General features: G+C 47.2%; 2 protein-coding genes across 7 annotated transcripts in view; both read left to right on the plus strand.

Moving 5' to 3' along the window:
• SORT1 (sortilin 1) overlaps positions 1–6,859 on the plus strand; it is a 66,788-nt gene extending 59,929 nt beyond the window's left edge. For 4 of the 6 annotated variants that reach the window (XM_070367541.1, XM_070367542.1, XM_070367545.1 and 1 more), the window contains exons 17-21: positions 151–259; positions 1,055–1,153; positions 1,686–1,792; positions 2,051–2,174; positions 2,402–6,859. In XM_070367541.1, the coding sequence (XP_070223642.1) occupies positions 151–259; positions 1,055–1,153; positions 1,686–1,792; positions 2,051–2,174; positions 2,402–2,416 (454 nt within the window). In that variant the 3' untranslated portion in view covers positions 2,417–6,859. The remainder of the gene's footprint in view (positions 1–150; positions 260–1,054; positions 1,154–1,685; positions 1,793–2,050; positions 2,175–2,401) is intronic. The other 2 variants (XM_070367544.1, XM_070367543.1) reach the window with 1 other exon arrangement.
• A 2,868-nt stretch (positions 6,860–9,727) lies between these two features.
• MYBPHL (myosin binding protein H like) lies at positions 9,728–25,230 on the plus strand. The gene is made up of 8 exons (XM_070361841.1): positions 9,728–9,872; positions 18,150–18,238; positions 19,011–19,206; positions 19,409–19,548; positions 19,689–19,848; positions 19,940–20,076; positions 20,527–20,713; positions 24,174–25,230. The coding sequence occupies exons 1-8, from the start codon at positions 9,728–9,730 to the stop codon at positions 24,230–24,232; spliced, it is 1,113 nt and encodes a 370-aa protein (XP_070217942.1). The 3' UTR covers positions 24,233–25,230.
• The last annotated feature ends 2,106 nt before the right edge of the window (positions 25,231–27,336 follow it).

Below are 27,336 nucleotides of genomic sequence, written 5' to 3' on the forward strand. Positions count from 1 at the left end.
CAGCACCCCTGTGGATCTCCCCCAAGCCCTGAAAGATGGTGTAAGGACCAGAAGTTTTTCTGCAGCTTTTCAAATCTTGTTTTCAGGAAGTAAGCAAGAATCCAGAAGTGCATCCTTGTATTCTGTCAACACCTTTTCTCTGCCCCTCAGGTACCGGAAAATTCCAGGAGACAAATGCCAGGGTGGCGTGAATCCAGTTCGAGAAGTGAAAGACTTGAAAAAGAAATGCACAAGCAACTTTTTGAGTCCAGAAAAGCAGGTGTGTTAAAGTAGATCTGGTGTAGATACAAGTGGGGTTTTGAGTTCTGCCAGGAAGGTCAAAGTTACAGTGTGTCGAGAGCTTTATCACCTAATACAAGTGGCCAGACCACTTATGTCAGGCTTCCCGTTGCACGGAAACTGTTAGGATGAAGGATGGTCACTTAAGCCAACAATAAGCTCATCTACTGAAAACTTTTCTGGGGGAGGGAAAATGGTGCTCAGTATTTATCCAAGTCTTAGAAGCTTAGGGTTGAGAAAATTTCTGAGGCTCAGAGTCACTTAGAAAAAAGACTCAACAAGTCCTGCCATCAAGGGCTGGGGTTTTGCACGTGTGGAAGGGAAGGGCATGGGACCCTGGTTAATGGGGATCTCTGTGCCGAGTCATGTCAGGTGTGTTCATAAGGAGAACCTGCACTGCGATAATAAGGGGCTGGTCTTGATTTGGAAGCAAGTTTGGGAGCTGATTCCAGATCTGTAGCATTGAACTGTCTGGCCAGGCTATGGGGATCTGGTAAGAGGAACCCTCTTGATAAAGAGGTGCTGGCCCAGCAGTGTGAATGGGAACAGAAGACTGTGGACCCCAGGTACCTAATCTGGAAACTGAGAGATGGACAGTCTGCAGTCCCTCCTGTCTAACTTTCTCAGGAGTGAGGGCCTGACGGGGTGGAAGAAGGCAGGGGGAGAAGAGTGTGTGGGTGTGTGTACTTGTTGGGGGCAAGCTCCTGCTTCTTTGCATCACTGCCCTGCACTCCTGGCGGCTGTCCTCAGAGTGTTTGTGTGTGTGATTGCACAGGACTCCCGCCCACAGGGACACAGCTTGTCCCAGAATCCAGCTCCGCCTCCTCTGGGATACACTGAAAACACACACTCCCTATCTCCCACCCAGAAGCAGGTAGGTCACACTCAGACAATGATATGACAAAGCTTATTTATAACAACATATGAAAACTTAAGAAATGAATCTTGTTATCATGGGAGGGCCTGCCTGACAGCATTGGCAGAGCTCCTTCCCAGGTGATGGCTGTATGCTAGATTCATTCAGCCCACTTACTATCATGGTCTCTCTCTCTGCTTCATCCTTAAAAGCTCCAAGACTTACAACCAGTGGTCACGGGGAACAGTCACAATTGTATTTGATCTAGAACCATAGCTTCCAGTGTAACTTTGACATTGAAGCCCCTGAGTTTGCACTATTCTGACAGCTTCAAGGCAGCTCAAGTTTTGATTACCCTCTGCCAGCTATGGTATTCTCCTGGTAGCACTGAGATGGTCATCTTGAGGGGTTTGGGAACATTTCATCATTCGGTGCCTAGAGACTACAGATCGTTGAACAGAGAAATAAGAAATTGAGCAGCCTCTTTGAATTCAGTCCTGGAATATGCACACCCAAAATTGATTGTGTGTTTGTGTTTTAATTTATCAAGAATTCCAAGTCAAATTCTGTTCCAATTATCCTGGCCACTGTGGGATTGATGCTGGTCACAGTCATAGCAGGAGTGCTCATTGTGAAGAAATACGTCTGTGGTGGAAGGTAAGGAACCGGAGTCAGTCAAACCTACAAGTCAGCCAAGGGCAGAGTCTGCCGCTGGCGAAAACTGACTAGTTGAAGTGACGTTACTGAAACATCGGACCCAAATCTTTCCTTCCATTTTTCATATACCAACTATAGGCTGTGCTTCCTGTATGCGCGGCTCATTCTATGAGTGTGTAAAACTTGGAGAGTCCACAGCCCTATAAGAAATGCATTCTTCCTCACCACGTGAGGGTTGACAGCAGTTTCCGCCCCCAGGTTCCTGGTGCATCGGTACTCGGTGCTCCAGCAGCACGCAGAGGCTAATGGTGTGGATGGTGTGGATGCTTTGGACACGGCCTCCCACACTCACAAAAGCGGTTATCATGATGACTCAGATGAGGTGAGACTGTTTCTTCTTGAGGGGTGGTGCAGAAGTTTTTAAAAAGAGTGATTCTTTTTTTACTTATGACCAAGGTATGTTTGAAGCAATGGAGGGTATAAGCTAGAAGCAGCAACTTAATGACTAAGACTTGGCCAACCCAGAAGCTACGTAACGGCTTTCAAAATAAGGATTAGGGATTTTTTTTGGTCTGTAAATAATATGGCCCGTGTCTTTTGTTTTTTCAGGACCTTCTGGAATAGCTCCTCAAAAGAGCTGGGACCGAGTACGAATGATGGACCGCAGTACCTCCTACACTCCCTGTGGCTCCAACTTAGGGAAATAAATTTCCCATTGCGAAGGACCCAGCTCTGTTTCTGCTGCTTCCATCAAAGCCAAAAGGACCTACACTAAAGAAATAGGGGGGTGGGGACCCGAAACACTCTTGCCAATTGGCTCGGAGAAGAGAGGGGAAATTTTTAATTCTTTAACTTTATGAGTTCTGTGTTTTTGCAAGGTATGGGCCCTTTTTGGTTTTGGTTTTTAAGGGAAATGAAATGGAATTGAAGGGAACTTTTCACTAACCCCACAGTCACATGTTTTGCGCGGCGCCTACCCCAGGGCACCGGCCAGCTTCGTCATCAATTCTCATGAAGCCCTCGGTGCCGTCCCTGGGCTGTGCCATCCCTGGACAGTGTCAGCACCACGAAGCAGCTGCAGAGATGAGCAAAGAGGCTGCAATGACTGGCACAGCCTGGGCAGCCTCTCTCCCTCTGGGGCCAGCCCTGCTCCAAGAATAGTGCACACCAGCTCCTCACATAGATCACTGCTTTTTGTTATTTCTTTCAGGAGCCATAGGCCACAGTGATTTTTCTTTTCCCCTGTTTAATTAGGCAGTACCCTTGTTAATTGCCCTTTGGCAACTAACTTACATGTGCTTCCAAGACACTAAATCAGGAAAACCAAAAGGGCAATATTTTTAACTTGGGGCAGGAAGAAGGGAACAGCAGAGAATTGACTAGATTTAGCACCTATTAAAGGAGAAATTCTTGCTTCTTCCAAGATCTTTCAAGCCATGCCTTATGTGTGTGCCAGTGGACTTGCTCAAGGATGGGGCTCAAGCTGAGTACCCAGGCTGAGCAACCTCTTCACTGGAACGGCTGGTGGCATGCGCAGCACAGCCTCTGAGGACGACTCATCCGTGAATCATTAGAATGGCTGCTTATTCGCTTCCTCTTAGGTTGCTGCTCTACATGGAGCTGTGACTAGACATGTTTTCAGTTTTAAGCTTTAAAAAAAAAAAATTGAGTTTTGTTACCAAGTTCTCCTTCTTACCCCTCCACTTCCCCAGCTTTGCCAAGTAATTTGTTGGCTTGAAACTTTGAGCCAAACCAAGTGAAAAACACGCTTCTAGTGCAGATTGATGTTTTGTGTGATACATTAAGTTCATATTTTACATTTAATAAAATGTTCCCTTTGACATTTTTAAAAAATGGCATAAGTTAGAAAATGTAGCGAGGCGGATTTTTGGGTGGCCAGACAGTGATGGAAAGCTGTCGTCATTAGTTTTAGTACAGCTTGACTGTTTGCTGTACTCGGACACAGTAGTGCGTTCCCAGTCAGCACAGCTACTGTGCTGGTCACGGTTTCTCCCAATAGTGATGACTGGGGATGTTCTTTGGTAACTGCCATTTTGCTGCTGGTTCATTTTATGGCTAGAAAGTCAGGAAAAAGTAAATGTGCCAAATGAACTTTTGTCAGAATGTGTGAGCAGATGGCTGAATTGTCTTCTCACCAGAATGGATTAACAGCAGTAGGGAACGCAGGGGAGGGAGTGGATGGAGAATTTTAAAGAAACTTTGAAACTGCAGTAAGATTAACGTAAGTCAGGGAACTATAAAGTTAAGGCAGTTTTTGTAAAGAGAGTTCATATTTGTTAGAGCCAGAGAGCACTAGTTTTTTAGGAAAATCTCATTCCTTTTGTAAGGTTTTTAAATTGAAAGTAATTCCAAAGATACACCAGCTCACAAATGATCAAAAAGTCTCAGCTTTTATCCCATTCACCCTCACCTCCTGCCCCATGTGAATTTGATGCCCAGAGAAGACCTGCGTAGACCATACACTCTTCTCCCCACATGCACCCACCGAAGTAGATGTGCCGACATACGGTAATTCTCTGATTAGTTTTACATGTAAGAGAGTTAATACTCTTCTCCAACCGTGTAAGACTCAGGACAGTGATACCTGGGGTTTCTGTAGAACTTGGTAGTTTTCATGGCACTTTTCCCCTGCATTATGTCATTTGAACCTCACAGCATTCTTGTGAGATAAAAAAAAAAAACCACAGGGTTTGTAATCCCCATTAGAGATGGAGCTGAGGCACAAAAATGAAGTAAAGGTGTCAAGGTCCCTGAGTCATGAGTGGTGACGGTGATTGTCTTTGGATCTCATGCACTTTGATGGATGCTCTTGCTGCCAGGTGGGAGCAGGCTGCTTTCTTACAAATGTCTTGCAGTTCTTCAGGGCACGGGTCAGTGGCCTTTCTTTCAGAGCAGCATGTAGAGCTCTTTTGCCAACTTAGTAAACAGGAAATTTTTCGTGGCTGGAAGCAAAAGTAATGGTAATTTTGAGTATGTGTTTAGAAATCGCCCCTTACCTCATTGAAGGTCACGGTGGTTCAAGAGTGTGGGAATGGAGTCTCCACTGATGAGTCACCCTCTCCGTTTCCCTTGTCCCCCACCCATGACTGGCTGGAGAGCTTAGTCAGTTTGAGGACTGCTAGCAAGCCTGGCTGGCTAGCCTTCCGCATCTCACAAGGGTATGTCCCCGGCCCAAGATGAAAACAGCCTAACAGAGCCACGATAGCTCCTAAGAAAAAAAGATTTCTGATTTGTCCTACTGATGTCAGGTTGGAGCATTATCTCTGAAAATAAAGTGTAGTGTCAGGCTTAATAGCACAAGGGACTGTTTCAGTAATAGAAGTTAGCGTCATAAGGTAGGTTGGACATAGCAGACTGTCCAGAGTGATCTGAGCTCTGAAATCCAGGTGGTGAACTCACCATCTTTCATGCTCTGTGGACAAGTATCTTGGACTTAAGAGGGCTTTTGGTTTTCAGTGAGACCTGAGACCAGGGATGCATACGCCTAAGCTGTTCATCGAATGGGAACGCCACTTGGAGTGAAAATGTTTGGAGGACTGTGGCAGTTCTAGGCTGGGCTCAGGAGATTCAATAGATTGGCTGTAACTAAAGCTTTAGAATTTGTCATCTGCCTCTGAATAGGCTTTCCAGGGTGTCTGTCTCATTCTTAGGTTTACCTCTGGGCCTCTGCATGCCGAAGCTGGCCTTTCATCCCTGGCAGATCGGTAACGTGCTGGCCACCACTGGCTCTGTCAACCACAGCTGGTTCTCCCGTGGCCTTCACCATGGGACAAGGATAGAGGAGTGCAGGGCGATCCACATCCACTCCGTGTGCAGGACTGGCCTGGCTTCAGTCTTTGTTTTCTAACCAAGTGATTCCAGTAGAGAGTTTCTTGTTTCCTCTTAGGAGAGCTTTAAAGAGCCCTGCTTCTCTATGCAGGGGCTTGGAGCTCACCCTGCTCACTGTTGGTACCGCCCCCTTACCCCACATTAACCTGGATACTTAGAACTGCTAAAATAGGAAGAGCTTCTGCTTTTCACCTTTGCTACTGCCTTCCCTCAAGCAGATAAATAAACATGGACTTACATGTCCTTCAAACAAAAACCAAAGTTTTGGATTTCCACATGGTAGTGATAGGGAGGCCAGACTGTTCCATCTGCCACCAGTTTGCCCAGCTCAGGTTGCACCAGGGACACCGTCCTGCCCCAGGAGGGCCAAGGCCTCGCCCTCATGGAGGGTGATTGAAATAGCAGGAATGTGTTGATTTCTTGGCTACTTTGCATTATAACAAAGAAGAATCAGAAGTCTAATTAGAAGTTGTCTTCAGCAACCTACTGTGTGCATTTTTTTTCACACCGGTACATTCTTAAGCATCCTTGTTTATATAGAATAACATAAACTAATCTGTACCTTTCTATATATATATATATGTGTGTGTGTGTACATATATACATGTATAAACTGTATAGTGTACATGTTAATGATATGCCCAAATCCTTAATGCAGTTCTCATCCTCCGCATGCCCTCAGTTTGTGGTCACGTGACTTGAGTGTTCCTGATGATTCTGCCCACCTCCTATGTTTGGACGTCTAGGGAGGAGGGTCGGGTTTTGATGGTACCCTCCTCATCCTCGTGCACAGATATGCTCAGGGTCCCCATGTGTGCCTGGTATCCATCCCTCTCTTGTTTCCTATTCCCTGTCTGAGCATGTGGTCCCTCCTGGTTCTGTACCTTCTCTGCCTCCTCCCCAAGCTGTCAGATAGCCTTCCTACTCAAATCTAAAGCAGTATTAAGATCATTACTGCATGTGCACTAAAAACCCAAGTTTTCTGTTCCCTTGGGGCAGAAAATTGCATGTGAGGTGGAATAATCAAGTTTCAATGACCTATGTCAGTTGCACAACAAAGCCAGACCCCAGAATAAAATTCCACAAAATGGAAATAAAACTCAAATTTCTTTAGCACTGTGTAAATAAATCTGGATGTGTTTAACTTTGTACTGGTAATTTTCTGTATATTTGCAATATTTGGGTTAGAAATAAAACAGACTGGACTTTATTACCTGACCTACTAAAATGACTAAGCTACAGTTTGTTAATATGAAAGTTTCTCCACTTTCCTAGCTTCAAAAATTGAACCCCAGCAATCAGAGAACATCAATTAATGAGCCAGGACTATGTGTCTGTAAGTCCTACATGAAGGGTATTAGGTAATTTATGGGAAAAACTACTCACTTTTTTCTTCTTCATGCTCTCAAAGATCTACCCCACCATGGGTGTTTATAAGACCAGATTTCTTTTTCTTCCTCCCCAGAAGTATAGCTGACCCACCCTGGTACAGCTTCTCAGCTTTGATTGCTACATTCTTCCTTCTGGACGCGGCCGCATGTCATTACTGTCTTGAATTACATGATCCTTTAGCAGGTTCGACAGACAACAACACTGAGGAGTTTACCTTCAGCACTTCCCTACTTGCCCCTCTCACATTTCTCCTGCTACTCTTACTCATAGTCCTTCCTAACCCGTTTCATTAAGGACCTTCAAAGAGTTGCATCTTGACTCCAAAATATTTCTTTCAGTGGAGGTTACTGCCCACCCCCATTGAGCCTTTAGCCAAGCCAGACGACTGCTTAGCCTGCTGTCCTGGGCTGGGGGTGGGGGCTGGGGGGTCTTTCCATGTAATGTTTACTCTGGGGCCATGGTCTGAAGATGACCAGGCAGAGACCTTGCTCCCGAGGACCCCATGTCTGCTGGAAGAGTCCTCCCCCCGGGGAGGTTATCCAGGGTGGTTTATTTTCAAGAATTCTAACAGTGTTCTCAGACTTCCTGCAACAGAATTAGTAAGTTGCTTTTTTAAATGCATATCCCACCCAGACCTACTAAATTAGCTTTTCCAGTGGATAAGACCCTAGGAGTTGGCCTTTTCTATTTGATTCTTTCGTACCTTCAATTGCAACAAGGAGCTAGTACCAAAAGCTTGAACCAATCTCTTCATCAAAGCATGGGGATAAGAGGGGTGTTTGGAGTACCCTGGTATACCGTCTGGACCTGTAAGGGCTCTGCCTGGTTCAGATAAGAGAAATGTGTCAGAAAGGCCTTTACACCTGAGAGTCCTGACATTAGCACAGTCTCTCACCACCAACCCCAGAGATCAAGTTCCATAGTCACCCTCTTCAGCCATCCTGCTGCTGCTGCTAAGTCGCTTCAGTCATGTCCGACTCTGCGACCCCATAGACAGCAGCCCACCAGGCTCCCCCATCCCTGGGATTCTCCAGGCAAGAACACTGGAGTGGGTTGCCATTTCCTTCTCCAATGCATGAAAGTGAAAGTGAAGTCACTCAGTCGTGTCCGACTCCTAGCGACCCCATGGACTGCAGCTTACCAGGCTCCTCCGTCCATGGGATTTTCCAGGCAAGAGTACTGGAGTGGGTTGCCATTGCCTTCTCCCTTCAGCCATCCTAGCTCTTGATAAAACAGTTTTCCTGGATCCCAAGTGGGTCTACAAGTTGTCCTGGCCCTCAGTCCCAATATAAGTTGCAAAGGTGAGTTCTGGGCTTCTGTCCCACGACCCTAGGTAGTAACACAGACTCCCAGGATCCTATTGGCTGCCCCCAATTTGAGGGCCAAAGGAGAAAAATGAGTAAGGAGCTCATTCTTTGAACCATGCTCATTGGTTTCCTTCAAAGAGGGGAAAGGGGGGATGTGGAAACTTGCTACTTTCTACTCAGCTTTGCTATGAACCTAAAACTGCTCTTTTAAAGTCTACTTAAATATATATATATATATATATATATATATTATTCACATAAAATATATATTCACAGAGGAGATGCCAGCTTCTGGAAATGAGAAAGGGAGAGTACAATAGGAAATCTGATCTATCGGCTGTACTGCATGGAAGGTGTAAGTGATGGTCTAGTGCGCCTAGAAATCACACAGGACCTTTAGTATGTAACTAACACCTACTGTGCGCTGGCCACTTTCATACACTTTTACCATTTTATCCTCAACACAATCTTGGCATCGTCATGCCTTGTTTCATAGACCAGGGACCTAAGGTTCAGAGTCCATGATTTTCCCGGGGCTGCCTAGCAGAGGAATAAGTAGCAGAGCCAGGGTCACACTCAAGTCCTCTGACCCCAGGCCCCTGACTCCCCTCTTACAACTGCTGCCTCTCGTTTACTCGTACTTTTATCTCATAGGCAAGGGAGCTTTGAAAGGGTTAAGTGCTGGCCCAACCTAAAAATAGCTTACATTTATCGAGCACTTAGTTGGCTACACACCGCTAAGCACTTTACACAGATTACCTCTTTGAATGCTCACAACAGCCCTAAGACTGTTATCTCCATTTCACAGATGAGGAAACAGACCTAAGAGAGACTGTTGTTACAAGGCACAGCCAATTGGTGATGAAGCCAAAGTGAGTTGGGGGTCTAGCTCCAGGAATTGGAGGTCTGGCTCCAGGGTGCAGACTTTGCCTTCCACTTCCATAGGGCAGGTGGGTGGGGTGGAAAGGAGAGGATGGGGCCCCTTCCTGTGGACCCAGACACCCTTGGATGAACTGGAGATCAGGAGCTGAGATGTCGCCCAGTCCTCCCCGCAGAAGCCAGAGTTCCCATGTGAATGGTCTGAGTAGGGAGGGGCTGTCTGAAGCTCAAGCGCTCCTCTCCCTCCCCGGTGCTGTGTGAGAGGTGTCGTCTCTCTCCCAAGATAACAGGGCCACTGGGCCCTCCTCCTGCAGCTATTCCAGGCTGTGATCTGCTTCCCCTCTTCCTCTAGCCCCCGCTTCATCCCTCATGGGAGTCAGTGGGTGAGAACAGGACAGCCCAGTTACATGACCCTGGGGAGGCCAGACTGGAGAGCAGGTGCTCAGCCCCTCCCTCACCATCATCAGTGAAAATCTTCCCCTGGAGCCCAGCCTCTGGGTGGCCCAGCATGGAGGCAGCCACAGCTCTGGAGGCAGCCTTGAGACCCACAATGAAGGTGAAAGAAGCCAGCCCAGCAGATGCTGATGGACCTCAGGCTTCACCCCAGCGGGGGACCGGCAGCCCCCTTCCCCAGCTCCTGCCCCCCATAGAAGGTGACTGGTGGGGAGGGGGTAGGCCGGGCAATGGGTGTTGTCCGTGGGTTTTGCAGAGCTAAATGCTTTCATGGGATGGGGACTTAGGATGGAGGAACATCCACCGGAACCGCCCCCCCCCCGCTTTGATGGACTCTTGCTGCTCAACTGCCTCTGCTGGGTTTTTGCTTTTTACCTGAGAAGCCAGTGAATGGTGTTTGTGATACGCTACAGTAACTAATACTGATAGGCTTATATTTTTGCCTTTAAAATGTGTCAGTCACAGGGACTAGGAAGACCTGATATATTACTAACATCAGTCAGGGAGGGAAAGAAGGGTGAGATTGTATCCATCCGGACCAGGAGAAGAGGGAAACGAAAAGCTTGGAGCCACGGGGAGGCTGAGTGCTGAACAGATGTGACACTCTGGCCCTCAACAGGGCCAGGAGTCCGAGACCTATCCCAATACCCCCACCGGCTCCCACGGGAAACTCTAGCCTCTCCTAACCCGAGCGCCACAGAACCAGAGACCTTCGAAGAGAAGCATTCTAAGGCTCCTTTTCTGTGGTCTCTGTGAGCCTCTCATCAAAGAGGTGTTTTTTGATCTAAGAGGTGGTGGGTGCCTTGACCAGCCCTGAAATTCCCTGCAGCCCTGCTGCCCACCCCACACCTGGCCCTGGCCCCACAACTGGCCTCTGTAGCTAAGAGACTTCTTAGCTCCCATTGCTGAGTGGCTCCCATTGCTCCTGGCTCAGCCAACCAAGGGAGACTGGTTTTTGCCCTCTCCTGCAAAGAAACACTGAAAAATGTTCCCTGTACAAAGTCCCCACTTGTGGCCCCTTGAAGCCCTAAGTGCAGAGGATGCAAAGACCACAAATGAGACAGTGTGGAATGCCAGGATAGGGAGAAGAAGAAAAGACAGGGTCTAGACTCAATTCCCAGGGCCGCCTCCAGCAGCTCCGTGGACCTTGGTGAAGTCAATGGACTTCAGGGCTTCAATTACTCTCTATAAAATGGTGATTATTAGTATCTACCTGATAAGGTAGTTGAAAGGATTGTTGAGATAATCCAAAGTGCTTCTGAAGAGGCCAAATGAAGATGTGAATAGATAATGTATTATTTCCAAGTCAGGAGTAAAGGCTGAGTTCTACCTGCAAACAGGGTTGTGGTGGGAAAGTCCACAGCCTCTATCATCCTATGGAAGACAATGGGTCTTCAGAAGCTGTTTGAATGTCAATGGCCCAGAGCCAACTGAGTTTACCCCCATTAAAAAAGAGATGAAGAGAGCAGAAGTTATTGGAAACATGTTAGGTTGGAATGGTCTTGAGGCAGAAAGCCAGTTTTGTCCCCCAAAAGGCCCAGGGAATAAGCCAGGGTGAGGGAGGGAGAGAGCCAGGACTTCTGACTCCTTGACCACTGGTCTCTACAAAGCCCTGGGAGAGGGTGCTCATCCCCTGATACTTACCCCTCCGGCCACAGGGTGGATGCTGTGGGCTGTCAGCTCCTGACAGCCCCAGCCCATAAGTGAGGCCTGAAGGACCACATTCTTGTGTGTGGTCTCACCCACGGGCATCCCAGAGGCCCCTGACAGTAAAGCCTCCTGGTGACACTGTGCGAAGTGTTTGCATCTGTTACCCATTTGGAAAAAGAGTTCAAATGCTAGCTCTGTCCTGTGACCCTAGGCAAGTCAATCCACCCCTTTGGGCTTCCATCTGTCATCTGTAAATTGAGAGGTAGAATTAAATCAGAATTCTGAACCCTTTGCTGGATATGGATCCCTAGGAAAACCTAATGAAAGCTGTGGGCTCTTGCTTCAAGAAAAATACTCAACAAAGCTCAGGGAGTTCACAGAATTACTGAAGTCTATCCAGAGGTCTTTAAGGGGTGCCATGGTGCTGGCCTGGATGGCCCCCAAGTTCCCTATGAGCGCCAAGGACTTCTCCTTCCTCTTAATGCCTCCTCTTTCTCATAGGGAGTTCTATGGGTCCTAGAGAGGCACAAAAGTGAGCATGTGAACACATGTGAAATAGAACAGGCGTCAAAATATTTGCAACATCAAAATAAACTGCAACTGGCCAACACTGAGCTTTTAGTCAAGAAAGTGCTCTCCATGGCTAAGTAAGTAAGTGGAAGTAGGACGCTGGCACTGGGAAAGCATCCTTTATCACTCTCAGCACACGTGGAGGCACGGTGTCCTGAAGGCCACACTGGGTAGGGGCCAGAGGAGAGCGTTCATGATAGTGAGAGGCCTGCTTCCCTGGTGGCTCAGTGGTAAAGAATCTGCCTGCCTGCCAATGCAGGAGACACGATCTGATCCCCGGTCAGGGAAGATCCCCCATGCTGTGGAGCAACTAAGCCCATGCCCCACAGCTATTGAGCCTGTGCTCCAAAACCCCGGGGGCTACAACTACTGAGCTCATGAGCCATAACTACTGAAGCCCGTGAGCCCTAGAGCCCGTGCTTAGCAACAAGAGAAGCCACCGCAATGAGAAGGCCAAGCACTGTCAACTACAGAGTAGTCCCCGCTCTCTGCAACTAGAGAAAAGTCTCTGCAACAACAAAGACCCAGCACAGCCACAAATAAATAAATACATAAAAATTTAAAATAATAATAATAAGAGGCCATGGGACAGGCTGCATCCTGACATGGAGAAGACGGGACCCTGAGCCCCAGAGGGAGGGCCCGTCTGTAGACCTCAGCTCGATCGCTCCCTGCTGACCCTGGGCCCTCTTTCAGTCTGGGCCGCTCTGTGTCCTCACGCTCAGGAAGCTGCATGCCTAGCCTTGAAGCAACTATCCTCCCTGCCACTCTCCCTTCCTATCCTCTTTCTTCCTTCTACAAATATTTATTTTGTATCTATTATGTGCCAGGCACTGTTAGAAAAATGCACAAAATAGGCAAAAATAATTTCCTTGTAGAGATTACATTCTATGTAAGCAGGCAGATAATAAATAAGCAAATAAAATGTATAAATAATGATAAAGTGCTGTGCTGAAAAATAAGACAAAGAAGATAGAAAATGCTGGTATGGGAAGAGTGCTTGCTGGTTTTTGGGTTTTTTTTTTTAATAAGTTTGTCTTTTTTTCCCCATTATTTTTTAAAGATCTATTTCTTTATTTATTTTATTTTTTGGCTGTGGTGGGTCTTAACTGCTGTCCTTGGGCTTTCTCTAGTTACAGTGAGCCGGGGCTACTCTTCATTGCAGAGCTCAGGCTTCTCATTACATTGGCTTCTCTTGGTGCAGAGCATGGGCTCTGGGGCACACGGGCCTCAGTAGTTGCGGCTTGAGGGCTCTAGAGTACTGGCTCAGTGGTTGTGGCACACAGGCTTAGTTGCTTTGGGGCATGTGGGATCTTTCTGGACCTGGGATTGAGCTCGTGTCCCCTGCATTGTCAAGCAGATTCTTATACACTGCCCCACCAGGAAAGTCCACTTACAGTTTTTAAACAGGATATTCAGTGAAAGCCTTGTTAATAAGGTGATTTGAGCAGCAACTTGAGACGAGAGACCAGTGCATGCAGATAATTGAGGAGAAGGTTTTCCAAGGCGAGAGAACAGTAAGTGCGAATGCCCTGAGGCAGGACTGCGCCTCATGGACTGGGGTTGCAGTGGCAGAAGCAGAGTGAGGGAGAGAACGTCAGGTTTGGAGTCCACAAGGTAGCAGGACCATTGTGAATACCGGTTCCAACTATGAGACAGAGGGGCAGCCAGTGTAGGTTTTAAAACTTTTCTGGCTGCTAAGAATAGGCTGTGTTGTTGTTGTTCAGTCGCTAGGTCACGTCCAGTCCTTTGCAACCCCATGCACTGCAGCATACCAGGCTTCCCTGTCCTTCACAATCTCCCAGATAGGCTACAGGCAAGCCTTAGACACTAGCAAGATCATCAATTACAGTGAAGATTTGGGAGAAGGTATGGAAGTTTTAGAAGAGGAGGATGTGCAACAGTCACCTGGGAGAACAGGAGACTGAAGGAATTAGGGAAGTCTGGCAGAAATGCCAGTGTCTATTTAGAGGTAGTGGCCATCCATTTAAATTGCCTTTTTTTTTTTTTTTTTAATGGCTGCAATGGGTCTTTGTTGCTACACACGGGTTTTCTCTAGTTGTGTTGTGAGGGCTTCTCACTGAGGTGGCTTCTCTTGTTGCGGAGCATGGCTCTAGGCATGAGGGCTTCAGTAGTGTGGTGGGTGGGCTCAGTAGTTGCAGCTTGCTCCTTAGTTGCCCTGAAGTATGTGGAATCTTCCCAGATCAGGGATCAAGGCATTGCCCCCTGCTTTGGTGGGCAGATTCTTAACCACTGGGCCACCAGGGAAGTCCTGGCCATCAATTTAAAGTCAGCATGGTTTTGTAATATTTTCCCCAGCCATGCTGGGCTATACGGATGCAGGCACCAAGGGCATGGTAGTTAACTGGGGCTGGGTGTTATTAGGATGTGGAAAGGATTAGGGATTTGAGTGGGTATGCAAGGAGTGAATCTGATGACAACCGTGGAGTCTAAGCTGGGTGAGAAAGAAAATGATAACATTGAGAAGGGTGATGGAGAGTGCAGGGGTGGGAGGATAATGGATCAGAGGTCTCGGTGGGCTGAAGGGTCGCTGCTGGTGAAGCACTAGAGGGAGAGGGTTGGGGGGATGGATAGGTGGTGCTGAGAGTGGGCTGCTTGAAATTCAGATTCTAGAGTGGCTAGACTCTATTCCTTTGGCCTAGACAATGACTAAAGGAAGCAAGGGCTGAAGCAGGGGAGGATGAAATCTTTGGAGGAGGGGTAGGCAAGGCTGTGAGGCGGCCCTGCAGGACCTGGAAGGCTGGGTGTTGAGATGTCCAAGAATCTTGACTTCAGCTGTGTTGGAGAGAGTGACACTGAGTCAGTGTTACCGTCATCAGCATGAGAAGAGGGTGACAGAGTCTTCTCTTCAGAGAAGTGTAAGATGCATGTTATATCCTGTGGATCAACTAATGTTTCTCTAAGAAATGCTGGTACTTTTTGGGTCCATGGAAATCTTTGGAGTGACTGGAAGCCGTAGCTTGCCTTGTGGATTTGACCTTTCAGTAACCACTTACTCACACAGGCCTGTGCACACACATGCCCTCATAGTCTTACACTCACACACACTCACGCTCATGTACACTTCACTCTTTCAGTGTGTCCATCTTGTCCCCTCACTCTCCAGACCATAATTAAGCCCATCATTCTGAACTGCACAGTCCTTAGGGAATCACTGAAGGAAAGTCGTTCTCCATGTGAAACCAAATTAAGTGAGGATGTTGACAGTTAATTCCCATGAACAGAGAAGGAAACTTCAGCAGGTTTCAGTAGAATTAGGAGGGATTCTCTTTTTTCTTTTTCTTTTCTTTCTTTTTTGTTTTTTTGGCCGACCTGCATGGCATGTGGGACCCTAGTTCCCTGACCAGGGATCAAACTCATGCCCACTGCATTAGAAGCATGGAGTCCTAGCCACTGGATCACCAGGGAAGTCAGAAGAGATTTTCTATTCAAGAGGAGTCAAGATCTCTGGACTTTAAGTAGCTTCCTTCTCCACTAATTTGGGTTTTTTTCTAATTAATTAATTAATTTGGCTATATCAGGTCTTAGCTGTGGCACGAGGGATCTTTGGTTGCAGCACGCAGACCCTCTAGTTGCGGCTCTTGGGCTCAGTTGCTCTGTGGCATGTGTGATCTTCCCCAACCAGGGGTCAAACCCACATCCCCTGCATTGCAAGGACTATCGGACTATCGGACTACCAGGGAAGCCCCCTTTCTCCACTAATTTGTAAGACAGTATTCTGTCTGAGGGAAATTCAGTGCTAGGAGCAACACAGCTCAGAAGCCAAGGGCTCTCACGGCACTTTTCAAAATGCCTTTTTCCTTAGACTCGTGAAGGGAGAAAACCACACTGCCACTGTCTCAGAACTGGTCTCAGGAAACCAACGTTGTGCTTCAGGGTGGTAATCTTTGGTGCACATCCCTCCTGGCATCTGAGGAGGAGAAAGACCTTGGGTAGCAGGAAAAGCCAGGTTTCTCCAAGGTCAGTACAATTAACACCTCGCCTGACTGTGGATGTGTGAAAAGAAAGGCCCCAGATGAGCCCTGCTATTAACATTCTTAGCAAGGGTCGGATTGCTCTCTTTTGCTGGGCAAACCAAATGCTGGGGTGCGCTGGGAAGGGCTTGCTGCAGCCCAGACACCTGGAGCTGTCACACACTCCTCTGCCACCTCCTGCACTTTGTCAGCAGCTTTAGACTAAAGTCCATCCTCTGCCCTCCCTCCCTCTAGAGCTGGGAGACTGCTGAGAGCAGAATCTTCGCCTGCTCGTCCTCAGACCTGGAACATTCTTGTCACTTAAGTTTGTCCCCTCTTGATCCATCCTCTTGTGAGGGAACCCCATTTCATTTTTTTTTCCTCATGTGGACCGTTTTAAAAGTCTTTATTGAATTGGTTGCAGTATTGCTTCTGGGTTAGGTTTTTGTTTTCTTTTTTATGTTTTGGGTTTTGGGCCCCAAGGCATGTGAGATCTTAGCTCCCTGAGCAGGATTGAACCCACACCCTCTGCTTTGGAAGGTGAAGTCTTAACCACTTAACCAGGAAAATCCCAAGGTCCCTCCTAACTCAGAGATTCTATGAGCAGTACAAGGGACATCAGAGCTGGCTTCTCCCTAGCCCTCTGCCCAGCAAGGGTGAGGGGTTCGCTCCCCACCCAGCAGTGGGGAAGCAAGGCCAACAAGATGAGGTTTTGAGCCTCCTTTTCAATTGCCACCCTCTTTTTTCAGAAAACCCTAAAGTCATATCCGCCTGTTCTCAACTCCTTGGTCGCTTGCCAAGATGGCCACAGGAGAGGAACACATCACACAACACTTCTTCTGTTCTTCATGCCCCTCCTCCACCCAAACCGCCAAAGTCGAACAGAGGGCAGCCGAGCAGAGCGGGGTCATTCAGCTGCCGGGGCTCTGAGCTGCCCAGTCCTTGCTGAGGCTCCAGGCCCTGAGCCACGTGGGTGGGACAGCACTCAGAACACGGCCCTGCCCCCAGCCTCGCCGTACCACTCAGTCCCTGTGCGTTGGTGCAGAGGGGTGAGGCGCAGCCTAAGACAGCACAAGCCAGGTTGAAATGTAAGCCGCTCGGTGAAAAAGGAAACTAGGCAAATAAAATGGACAGCGTGCACTAAACATTTCTATCTATATTCATCTACAAAGCCCAAGGAACCTCGTGATGGTGATGGGGGTGGAGTGTGGGAGTGAAGTTCCTGGTCCCTGAGCAAGGCCTACAAACTGAGGGGTAGGAAGAGCTTTGTAGAACCTTTGTTTTATTCTCAACTCCACCATTCCAATTCTGCATTATGTAATGTACATTTTAAACAGTTCTATTTGTAAGTAAACATACATGTATTGGGGTGAATGTTAAGGAATGTATTCACAGGGACATGTATGTTATCATAAAGGCTGGAATCTGCTATCAAGCTGCTATCTGCTGGAGAAAGGAGGAGAAAGGGGAGCTCCAGAAGCCTGGAAAACAGAGTAGATTTCAGCCAGGACCCCAAGGGAACCCATCCTCCAACCTTACTCCTGAGCATCTCCTGTCTTCGTCCTGGAAGCCAATAAACATAATTTAATCTCTCTTTCACTGGAACAGCCTGGAAGATCAAGGGGGTGGGGTGAGCAATGGACCTAATCTTTGCGAGATTCTGATTGTACCAAGTGATCTTCCACAGACTGGAAGACACTACACAGGCCCCTGAACAGGGTGGCCTCGAAGAGGAAGGGACCCAGGAACCAGGTCCCCCCACAGTGACGTCAGCGCTGTCCTGGTGGGTTCAGAGTGTTGACTACCTCTGGGTCTGGCCCCAAACTGGGAAGTGGGGCTGATACTTGGGGGCCAGGATTGACACTGAAAGTGGCCTTGATAAAGGGAGTGTTGTTGAGGACAAATGTAGAAAAGGAGTGGAAAGACAAACCACTCAGGCTAGACTGGTCCCTGCACAAACAAAATATCTCAGTTGACGAAAAGTCGGTGGTGGAAAGTTACAGATTAAAAGAGGTAGGAGTCAGGCTCACCCTTCAGTGCTCTTTCTGCCTATACTTTAACACTCTCTCTCTCGGATCCTTCAGCTGGTTGCTTATCCCTAAATCTCACTGAGACAACAGTGCCGTCTTCTCATTCCCTGAGGGAGGGCTGAGTTAGCTGAGTGTTGCCTGGGTCACCCGCCTATGGAACACAACTCGATGCAGCATCCACATCCTCTAAACTCTCCTCTTCCCACTACAGGAAGCTCACCTCCCCCCTCTTCTCTATCTTTCCATCATTCAGAGCACCCCAAGATCTGGCTACCTCGGGCCCTCAGGCAGACCTACATCAGGAAGGTTGGAGATACCGTGAACCTTCTAATCCCATTCCAGGTGATCATACCAGGCCCACGTTGAGTCCATGACCAGAGCCAGGCCAGGGTTTTGATTTGGAAACAAAAACCAAGAGTTCTGCTAGTGGTGGGCAGCCATCCTGGCCTTGAATGAAGGGTGCATGTTCCCCAAAGTTTGAGGTGGCCCTTTCATCGGCAATCCTGAGGGGGGTTGGGATCAGGTCAGGTCAGGCCAGGCACGCCTAGGGGATGCTGCAAGGCTAATCCACACCCTTCAGTCAGCAGAGATCTGAGAGCTCTCAGCTTGTGGGGCTCTCAAGAGTCTGGCGGGCATCCCAGGTGGCTCAGTGGTAAAGAGCCCACCTGCCAATGCAGGAGATGCAGGAGACGGGTTCGATTTCTGCATCAGGAAGATTCCCTGGAAGAGAAAATGGCAACCCACTCCAGTATTCTTGCCTGGAAAATCTCGTGGACAGAGGAGTCTGGCAGGCTGCAGGCTATGGGATCACAAAGAGTCAGACATGACTGAGTGACTGAGCACAAGAGTCTGGGCAGCTATTGTTAGTCCCAGCTCCCCTGAGTGTCCATGACCTAGACTCCCAGAGGGTGGGAGAGGCAAAGCCCTTTCTCATGACCCTGAGACTGTTGCCTAGAGATGCAAGTCCCCTGGGACAGTTCATCAAGCTCTCACTCAAAGAATTTGCAGCTGTGAGTCAAGTCACCATGTGGACCTGGTGGATCTGACCCTTACTGCAGCTGGGAGGGGCGAGGGGCCTCTCGGGGCCACTCACAGTCATCTCCCTATTTCTCAGGGCAAACCCAAACCTCAAGCCATCTGGACGCGTGATGGCTGTGCCTTGGACACCAGTCGTGTGAGTGTGCGGAATGGGGAGCGGGACTCTATCCTCTTCATCAGAGAGGCCCAGCGTGCTGACTCGGGTCGCTACCAGCTCAGTGTGCAGCTGGGCGGGCTGGAGGCCACCGCCACCATTGACATCCTGGTGATTGGTACTGTGGGGGCAATGGGAGACTGGGTGGTCCTCGGGGCTCCCACTTCAGCCTGAATGGGATCTTCACAGAGAGCTGGGGAAGCGGGACTGTGGGGCACAGTGGAAGGTGGAGGGACGGCTGGCATAGCAGAAGCCCCTCCTGGAGTGATGTCATGGTATGAGCAGTGTGTCATGCCCACAGTCATGCTTGGCCCTTTCAGAGAGGCCGGGCCCTCCTCAGAGCATCAAGTTGGTGGATGTCTGGGGCTCCAGCGCTACCCTGGAGTGGACTCCTCCCCAAGACATGGGCAATGCAGCCCTCCTGGGATACACGGTGCAGAAGGCTGACACCAAATCTGGGGTGAGGCCTGGCTGGGAGAGAGGGAGGGAGGAATACAAACCTCCTGGAATGGGGCTCTGGTGACTCCATGCGGTTGGCTGGGGATCAGTGAATTCCCTGAACAGGGGTCTCACTCCCTGTGTGTTGTGGGGAACCTGCAGCTGTGGTTCACTGTGCTGGAGCGCTGTCGCCGTGCCAGCTGCACGGTCCCCAACCTCATCGTCGGCAACTCCTACGCATTTCGAGTCTTTGCTGAGAACCAGTGTGGGCTCAGCGAGAATGCCCCCGTCACTGCTGACCTGGCCCACATCCAGAAAGCAGGTAAGGCACCACCAGGACTCAAAGCTGTGAGGAGTTAAGGAGAAAGAGTTGGAGAGGGATGGGGCCCTCAGGCATTTGTTGCTCCCCTCAGCTACTGTTTACAGGACCGAGGGCTTTGCCCAGCGAGATTTCTCTGAAGCCCCGAAGTTCACCCAGCCCCTGGCAGACTGCACTACAGTCATCGGCTACGACACCCAGCTCTTCTGCTGCGTCCGTGCCTCCCCCAAGGTGAGCAGGGAGGTCTGTGCATGGCTGGCCTGTGTTACTTTCTGCCTGCTGAGGAACATTGTAACCAAAACATTTATTCCTGTCACCTTCACAGCATATTAGGTAGGAACTGTCAGAGCACTGGGGCTCAAGACAGGCCGATGGGGATAATGTTTCCAGTTTGCCTTTTTAATGTTTGTTCCTCATACATGAAGATGTCACTTAATGTTGCTGCTGCTGGTGCTAAGTCGCTTCAGTTGTGTCCAACTCTGTGTGACCCCGTGGACTGCAGCCTACCAGGCTCCTCCGTCCATGGGATTTTCCAGGCAAGAGTACTAGAGTGGGTTGCCTTCTCTGGTCATTTAATGACCTGCTAGCAACTGGGCACGAGGTTCCAAACTGTCTCTCTGGTAGGGGCGATGGAGTTGTGTTGGTATCTTCTTACTCTCCCCCCTCATCTTTATCTTCCAGCCGAAGGTCATCTGGCTGAAGAACAAGATGGATATCCAGGGCAACCCCAAGTACAGAGCCCTTACTCACCTGGGAATCTGCTCCCTGGAAATCCGCAAGCCTGGCCCCTTTGATGGCGGCATCTACACCTGCAAGGCGGTTAACCCCCTGGGGGAGGCATCCGTGGACTGTCGGGTGGATGTGAAAGGTAAGGGCAGACCTGTCACCTTAGGGTGCAAGCACCTCCTCACTCCTTAGGTGGAAAATCTGAGGGCAGAGACACAAGCCTAGAAGGAGAAGGGCTTGGGTGGCTTCCCCTTCAGGCCTTCTCATCACTGTCGTCATCAGGATGTATCTGAGGAGCCGTCTTTATTATCCACTCTTTCATTTTTCTCCATCGTAATTCTGTAATTTAGGAAGAATCGCTATTTCCGCTTTGCAAAGGAGAGACCTGAAGCACAGGGAGGTGACTGGTCAGTTTACTCTGGATTTCCAGTGTTGGGTAGTTGAGGAGTTGGCACTGTGGCGGAAAGAGGCCAAGACTCCTGGACCTCACCCAGATTGTTTTCATTCAACTGTACAATCTTCTGACTCAATCCCAGAGAGCTGCAGCTCTTTGTTGGGCATTTAGACTTTCATCTCCAGTTGTTAAACAGAAATACTGCATAGTCTCTCTACCTCTTTTCAAGCATTCACTTATTTATCCATTCCTGTCACCTTGCTCAGATCACCATCATTACATTTATTTTTAATTTTATTTTTATTTATTTGGCTGTGCCAGCAGGATCTTCCATCTTCATTGCGGCATGCAGGATCTTTAGTTGTGACATGTGGGATCCAGTTGCCAGACCAGGGATCAAAACCAAGCAGCCTGCATTGGGAGTGTGGAGGCTTAACCACTGGACCACTAGGAAGTCCGCATCATTGCATTTAGAATATTGTTTATAATGATCTATTTACTGATCTGTTTCCCCATAAACTATGAGGACTTTGAGGGCAGAGACCATCTTATTGGCCTTTGTCCCCCAGTGTTTAGCCCAGTTTATGACACACAGTGGGCCCTTTCTAAGTGCATGCAGTGTGAATCAGAGCTGAACGGGCCATTACATGTCCTATTCTTCCCTCTGCATAGATTCCTAATTAGCTCCATAGACTTCTCCCAGACCTGAAAGTATATCCCTTGTTGATGTTCTCAAAGGTGTCCCAGAGATTTCTGAGATGTTAACAATGAGAAATGTCTGAATTCTTGCAGCTCCTAATTGAGGCACCCTAAGCGGAAATGGGTAACTCTGAGGAAGGTAAGGAAAGAGGGACAGGGGGTCTGAGTGGAGGATTTTATGTTTATGGTTAGTGTTGTTGAATCTGGGACAGATATGTATTCCTGACCTTTCAACCACACACTCACTGGCAACCACTTTTTTTAATAGTTTAATGTATTTTAATAGCAAACATAGCCAGAAGGCAGACAACATTACAAACATGTACTTGCATGTAGGGCAACTCAGAAAAGTATACTGAATGGATGGAATCTACTGTATAATTAAAATACTATAAACAGCATTTAGTTGAAGTCAATAAGAAATTTGCTTGTTTTAAAAAATCCAAATGCTGGCATTGTCCAGAAAAATTTAACTGGTTTATTTATTTATTCTCTTTCACTTTTATTTTTTGAATTATGGAAGTATGATAGCACATTTACAGGAGACTTGGAAAATACAGAACAAAGTTACATATAGTTCCACTATGACAGGTTTATTTATTACTGTTATAAAGTTGAACTGCTGAATCTTGTTTACTGAAACATTTTGACTTGCATTAATGCTTTATGGTCCCACATTTATCTTAAAAATTCACACAGAAATGAAAACGGAGAAACTACCAGTACCTGATTTCTGTCCCCCATTTTTCCACTTGCAAACATATACTTAGGTACCTTTTGACTCAATAGAAAAAAAGTAATGTTTAGAACTACCAATAGCAGGAAGAAGAGAATTTCTTTTTTAAAGAATGAAATGTATCCATCACAGTGCATTCTTAAGTAGGTTCTCCACGTTTGTGGTGCTAGCTGGATGTCTTTGGTATAATTGTTACACGTTTGGCAAGAATAACACAAAGGTTGATATTTTCAAAAAGGCCGACCAGATAGGCCTAGTTTGCCTCCTGTGAAGCACAAATAGCTGCACTCTAGAGGCTCAGATCTGTTTTGAGGTCCTGGGCAATTTTCTGCACCAGACGCAGAAAGGGAAATTTGCTCATCTAATGACTTCTGCTGCTGCTGCTGCTGCTAAGTCGCTTCAGTCGCTTCCAACTCTGTGCAACTCCACAGACGGCAGCCCACCAGGCTCCCCGTCCCTGGGATTCTCCTGCTGCTAATGACGCCTAATTTCACGGAGTGCCAATAGTACCAGTCCTGCTAACGATGAGGTTTCTTTACCCCTCCAGTAGAGGGCGCAGCTTTTGTAGCCAGTTGCTTTACCAGCCATGGATTTGAAGGCAGTCTTGAGTCACCCTATAGAGACTTCCTTAATTATGCCCCCTTCTCCTTGGCTGGAGCTCTTTGAGCTAGAGGCAGTGCTAGCATGTGAGAGAGATGGCAGAGCAGCTGCCACTGTGTACACAATTCTTTTCTTTTAACCACTTTTCTTGTAAGTGAATAAATACTATCATCCATGTGGAGGAAATTTACTATAGATGAGGTCTACTTTTGTCTCAACCTCTATCTATCTGTACTCCTCAAGCTGATGTTAGGAATTAAACTTAATGGTCTTCTGAAGAAGAGTAATACCATCTACCTAATTATAAGGGGGGGGGGGATTGGGGGGATCTGTGGGAAGGTGCTGTAAGGAAAGGCATCAAGGAAACAGTCAGGAGTGGAGGATGGTGGAGGTCACGGCCTCCACCTCCTCACGGCAGAAAAAGAGAGAAGATGTTCCTGTCAATAAGTGTTTCCACCAGAGTATGTTAAGCATGATGAAAAACAGATTAGTTTGCTTGCTTTTTGCTTTGAAGCTTTGGGATTCCTTCCCTTCCAAGAGAAGAAAACCACTGTTATCCTTATATGTCAATAATAATTGAACATGTGGGTTATGCGGTCCCAAGCAGCACATTATTGACAAAGGGCAACTTAGATTGTCATGTTGAACTTGACAGCTCCTTCAAGACTCTACATCATTCACAGTAGAAATGTTGTGTACAAGCTGATGTGGAAAGGAAGCTCATGAGAAAATTAAAGAGAACTGGTTCCCAACGTCTCCTCTGACTTGCAGCTCCTGGCTGATGAAACCCTCGAGTGAATTCCATCCCAGAAGCCATTTATTTAAGCCTCTCACTGCTCTATAGCAAATGAAAACCCTGAGGGATGCATTAAAATGCAAACTTCTCAGGAGAGCTCTCTCTGCCAGTTGGCTTGCACAGTCAGTTCTCTCGCCATCCCTCAGTTCCCTCTCTGCGTTAAGGTTGAGGTTAATGACATTGTGTTGGTGTTATCCTTGTTACTGTTAGTGGCCCTTTCCCATCTCTCCCAGTCAGTGCCAGCAACGAAGCAGGGTAAATGGAGAATTCAGAGCACAGGATGCAGAGAATGTGAATGGGTTGCCTCAGCAGCCTTGATGCACTCTGGCTGTTGGCTGTTATGGCCACAACATACCCTCTCTTTTCTGTGCCTCCAGGAAGCCTGTGGCGAGACTGTGTTCTTAAGAAGCTCCAGCACAGTGTCTGTTTGGACTAATCTAAATAAAAGTGTGGCTCCTCAGTGCAAAAGTGTCCATCTGTTTGAGGCTTTCTATATAGAAAACCACTGAGAAAATTGCAATCCTTTAGCCAGACTTATGGAATCTCTGGACCCTCAAGCCTCCTCTTTCTCTTCCTATAGCCATGTTCTCTTCCACAGAGATCCCTAACACTGTCCTTTTCTCTAGACAGTCATGACAACGCTATACAGTATGGGGTGCTCAAAGGGATGTTAAAGATGATCTGCCCTCTTCCTCTCTGCGCTTTCCAGTGTAAGTTGGAAAACTGGATGCAATTCTATCATAGAGAAACAGACAACAGGATACATGAATACACACATAGCTAATTAAAGACAGAGCACTAAAACCTGAGGGCTGGGACACAGTGAAGAAAGTGAAGCAGAGCCTCAATAAGCCCTAGAGAAAGAATAAAGGTGATGTGCTCTTGCTTACATATTTTCATTTCTATAACAAATAACATACTGAAGGCATTCTGTGGCGGAATCTGCAGAAGATAGCGATAATTCCTCCCATCCTGGTATGGGCATGGTGCTCTTCCCATCCAGAATTGGAGTCTGTTTCTTTCCCCTTGAATCTGGCTGACCAGGTGACCTGTTTTGACTAAAAGAACATAGTGGAGGTGATGCTATGCCAGTTGAGAGGTCTACTAGTTTCTGTTTGTGCTTTTGGAAGTCATTGTGTACGTAACTGACCGGCTTCCCAGCCAATCATGTGCACAATTAAAGAATTGTCATGTTCCCAATTAAAGAATCTCATCATAGACTGCTGAATTATGGGAGGCCCATGAAGGACAACCAAGAATCCCAGCTGACAGCCAGCACCAGCGCCCTAGACATGTGGGGCCACCTTGGAGCCTGCAGCTCTAGACAAATCCAACCTACTCCTTGTGTAAAGACAAGCTGTCCTTGAACAGTCCAGCAAAACATGAGCAGATGAATAGTTGCTGTTGTTTCAAACCACTAAATATACACATTAATACATGATTGAAACAGCCTTCTATGCATGAAGCTCTGAAGGCTTTATCTCTTTTAGTCTTCATTTTACAAATGAGTTGAAGCTTATAAAATGCTCTAAGTTATGCAGCTGGAAAGTAGAAGCTCTAGGATTTGAACCAGGTCTGTTTGACTTAAAGCTTTCCATATTTCTTCTCATCTCTTTCACCCAAGGACCCCCACTGTTCGGGTGGGTCTGGGTTGGAATCATGGGTTTAAGAAAGAAAACATTCCTAGAAGACAGTAAATATAAGGCAAAGTTTTGAGAAAGGAAGGGATCTATTTAGGCCAAGTATGAAGAGCTTTTCTGTTTAGACTAAACACTTGCTTTCAGTTGAGACCAAGTATCTATTCCAGCCTTTCTCAACTGCAGTTCTATGAGAATTAAGTTCCAATGTCCCAAGGCATTCCTTGCATGTGATAAATTAACTTCTTCCTATGCATCCAGGATGTCACTAGTTATCTAGCATCCTTGGGACAACTGAGAAAACAGTCACACTAACCATATGTAGGGTCTAATGCACTTGCTGAGAATGTTGGGAGGACCGTTAAGGAGCAGGGGCCAGAGTCCAAAGCCAGCCAGTCCTGTACATAATGACCAAGAGGCTTGCCTGCATCCAAGGAGAACCGTACTGGAATCCTAAATTTTTCATTTATGCATTCAACACCATGCTCGAAGTACCTTCTGAACTAAGGCTTACTGTGTGCCTGGGAGGGAGTATGATTTCTTCATTAACTGATCTCTTCATTACTTATCCAAAATCTTTAATACCTATTCATACATATCATTTTGGGGTTGACCTGAGAGGGTCACATATTTCCCAGATTAGAGGTATTTAATGCTGAGTGAAGAATTCTTGTGCCTGGAATCTACATTTTATGCTTTCATTGTCATTCGGATGGAAAAGAAAGTAGATCCATTGCTTATTTCTCTACAACAGCTTTCAAAATCATAATTTGGTGATAGAAAATTGGAAATGAGTTTCCTTAGGAGGAATTAACTCCCAACTTTCTAAAACTGTCTCCTTCACTTACCTGAAGGTGGGTGAAGAATTTCCTTACTCAGGCTGCTCCTAGGGGAAGAAGGAAGGCAGTTAATTAACAGCTTCTTTCCCTCTGATCTCCACTTTGCCACAACCTGCCTGGAGAGAAGGAAGCTACTGGCTTTGGTTTTCTTACCTCCAAAGAGTCTGAACCCTGCAAGCAACTAAAATTCCACCTTCACCAGGAACCCAAGGCAAAAGAGACAATCCTCTTGTCTCAGCTCTTCCTCACATAAACTTGCAAGTTCTGGGTTTCCCCATCCTTTCCCTTTATCACACTACTAAACTCCAAGGCTCCTTCCTTCCTGTGGTATTTATTACAATAACATCTCACTCTTGCAAACCTCACCACCTCAACTTTACAGCTAAAAACTGATTAATAAACAAAAAGCCTATAAATAGCCAAAATAGTGGTCATAAACTCTGGAGACTGAACTTTCAGGCTCTTTGTTAATGGGAGAACTCTTTAACCATCTTTTGGGGACTTTTAATTTCAAAATTTTATATTTCTGAGAAGCTCTATTAACGGATGGCCCAGTCTATTCACAGGCAACCCTTGGAAGCAACAAAGAAAATCCCTAACAAGTAGGCTTAAACTTTTTACAACACAGCTTTTAATTTAGAGGAAGCCAGTTACAAATATTACCCTCAAAAGCTCTTAAGGCACACGGTATAAAACTCGATATTCATAATTATTCTCCTAACCATGTACTGTGACGATCACAATCCTCTTAGATAAGCGAGGGGTCAAATATAAGCTCAGAGAGGTCAAATGTACTCAATATTCTTATCAACAGGGGAGCCACGGTTGAATCTGAACCCAAATCTCCCTGTCTGAAAAACCCGTTGTTTTCTTCACACCGTGAATGGCTCAGGATCCGAATGTTTTTGCCCAAAAAGCCCGTGGAGATGCACTTCTTAGAGAACCTCAATATTCTTAAAATATAAATGTTTAGTTGCTTCCGTAAATTTGGAAAAATGTCAACTGAGGGATCGGGCTCACACGGCGCTTCCGAACGGAGTGAGCCTAAGAAAACGAATTTCCCC

The sequence above is a fragment of the Bos mutus genome, chromosome 3 (genome assembly GCF_027580195.1).
Source record: "Bos mutus isolate GX-2022 chromosome 3, NWIPB_WYAK_1.1, whole genome shotgun sequence".
Classification (NCBI taxonomy): Eukaryota; Metazoa; Chordata; class Mammalia; order Artiodactyla; family Bovidae; genus Bos; species Bos mutus.

What these genes read in the sequence shown, in the direction of transcription:
- MYBPHL (XM_070361841.1), top strand. Translation starts at nt 9,728, where the DNA reads ATGGAGGCAGCCACAGCTCTGGAGGCAGCCTTGAGACCCACAATGAAG. An exon ending in GCTCCTGCCCCCCATAGAAG is followed by an intron (nt 9,873 to 18,149) that starts GTGACTGGTGGG and finishes TCCATCATTCAG; the next exon opens with AGCACCCCAAGATCTGGCTA. An exon ending in GCGTCCGTGCCTCCCCCAAG is followed by an intron (nt 20,077 to 20,526) that starts GTGAGCAGGGAG and finishes TTTATCTTCCAG; the next exon opens with CCGAAGGTCATCTGGCTGAA.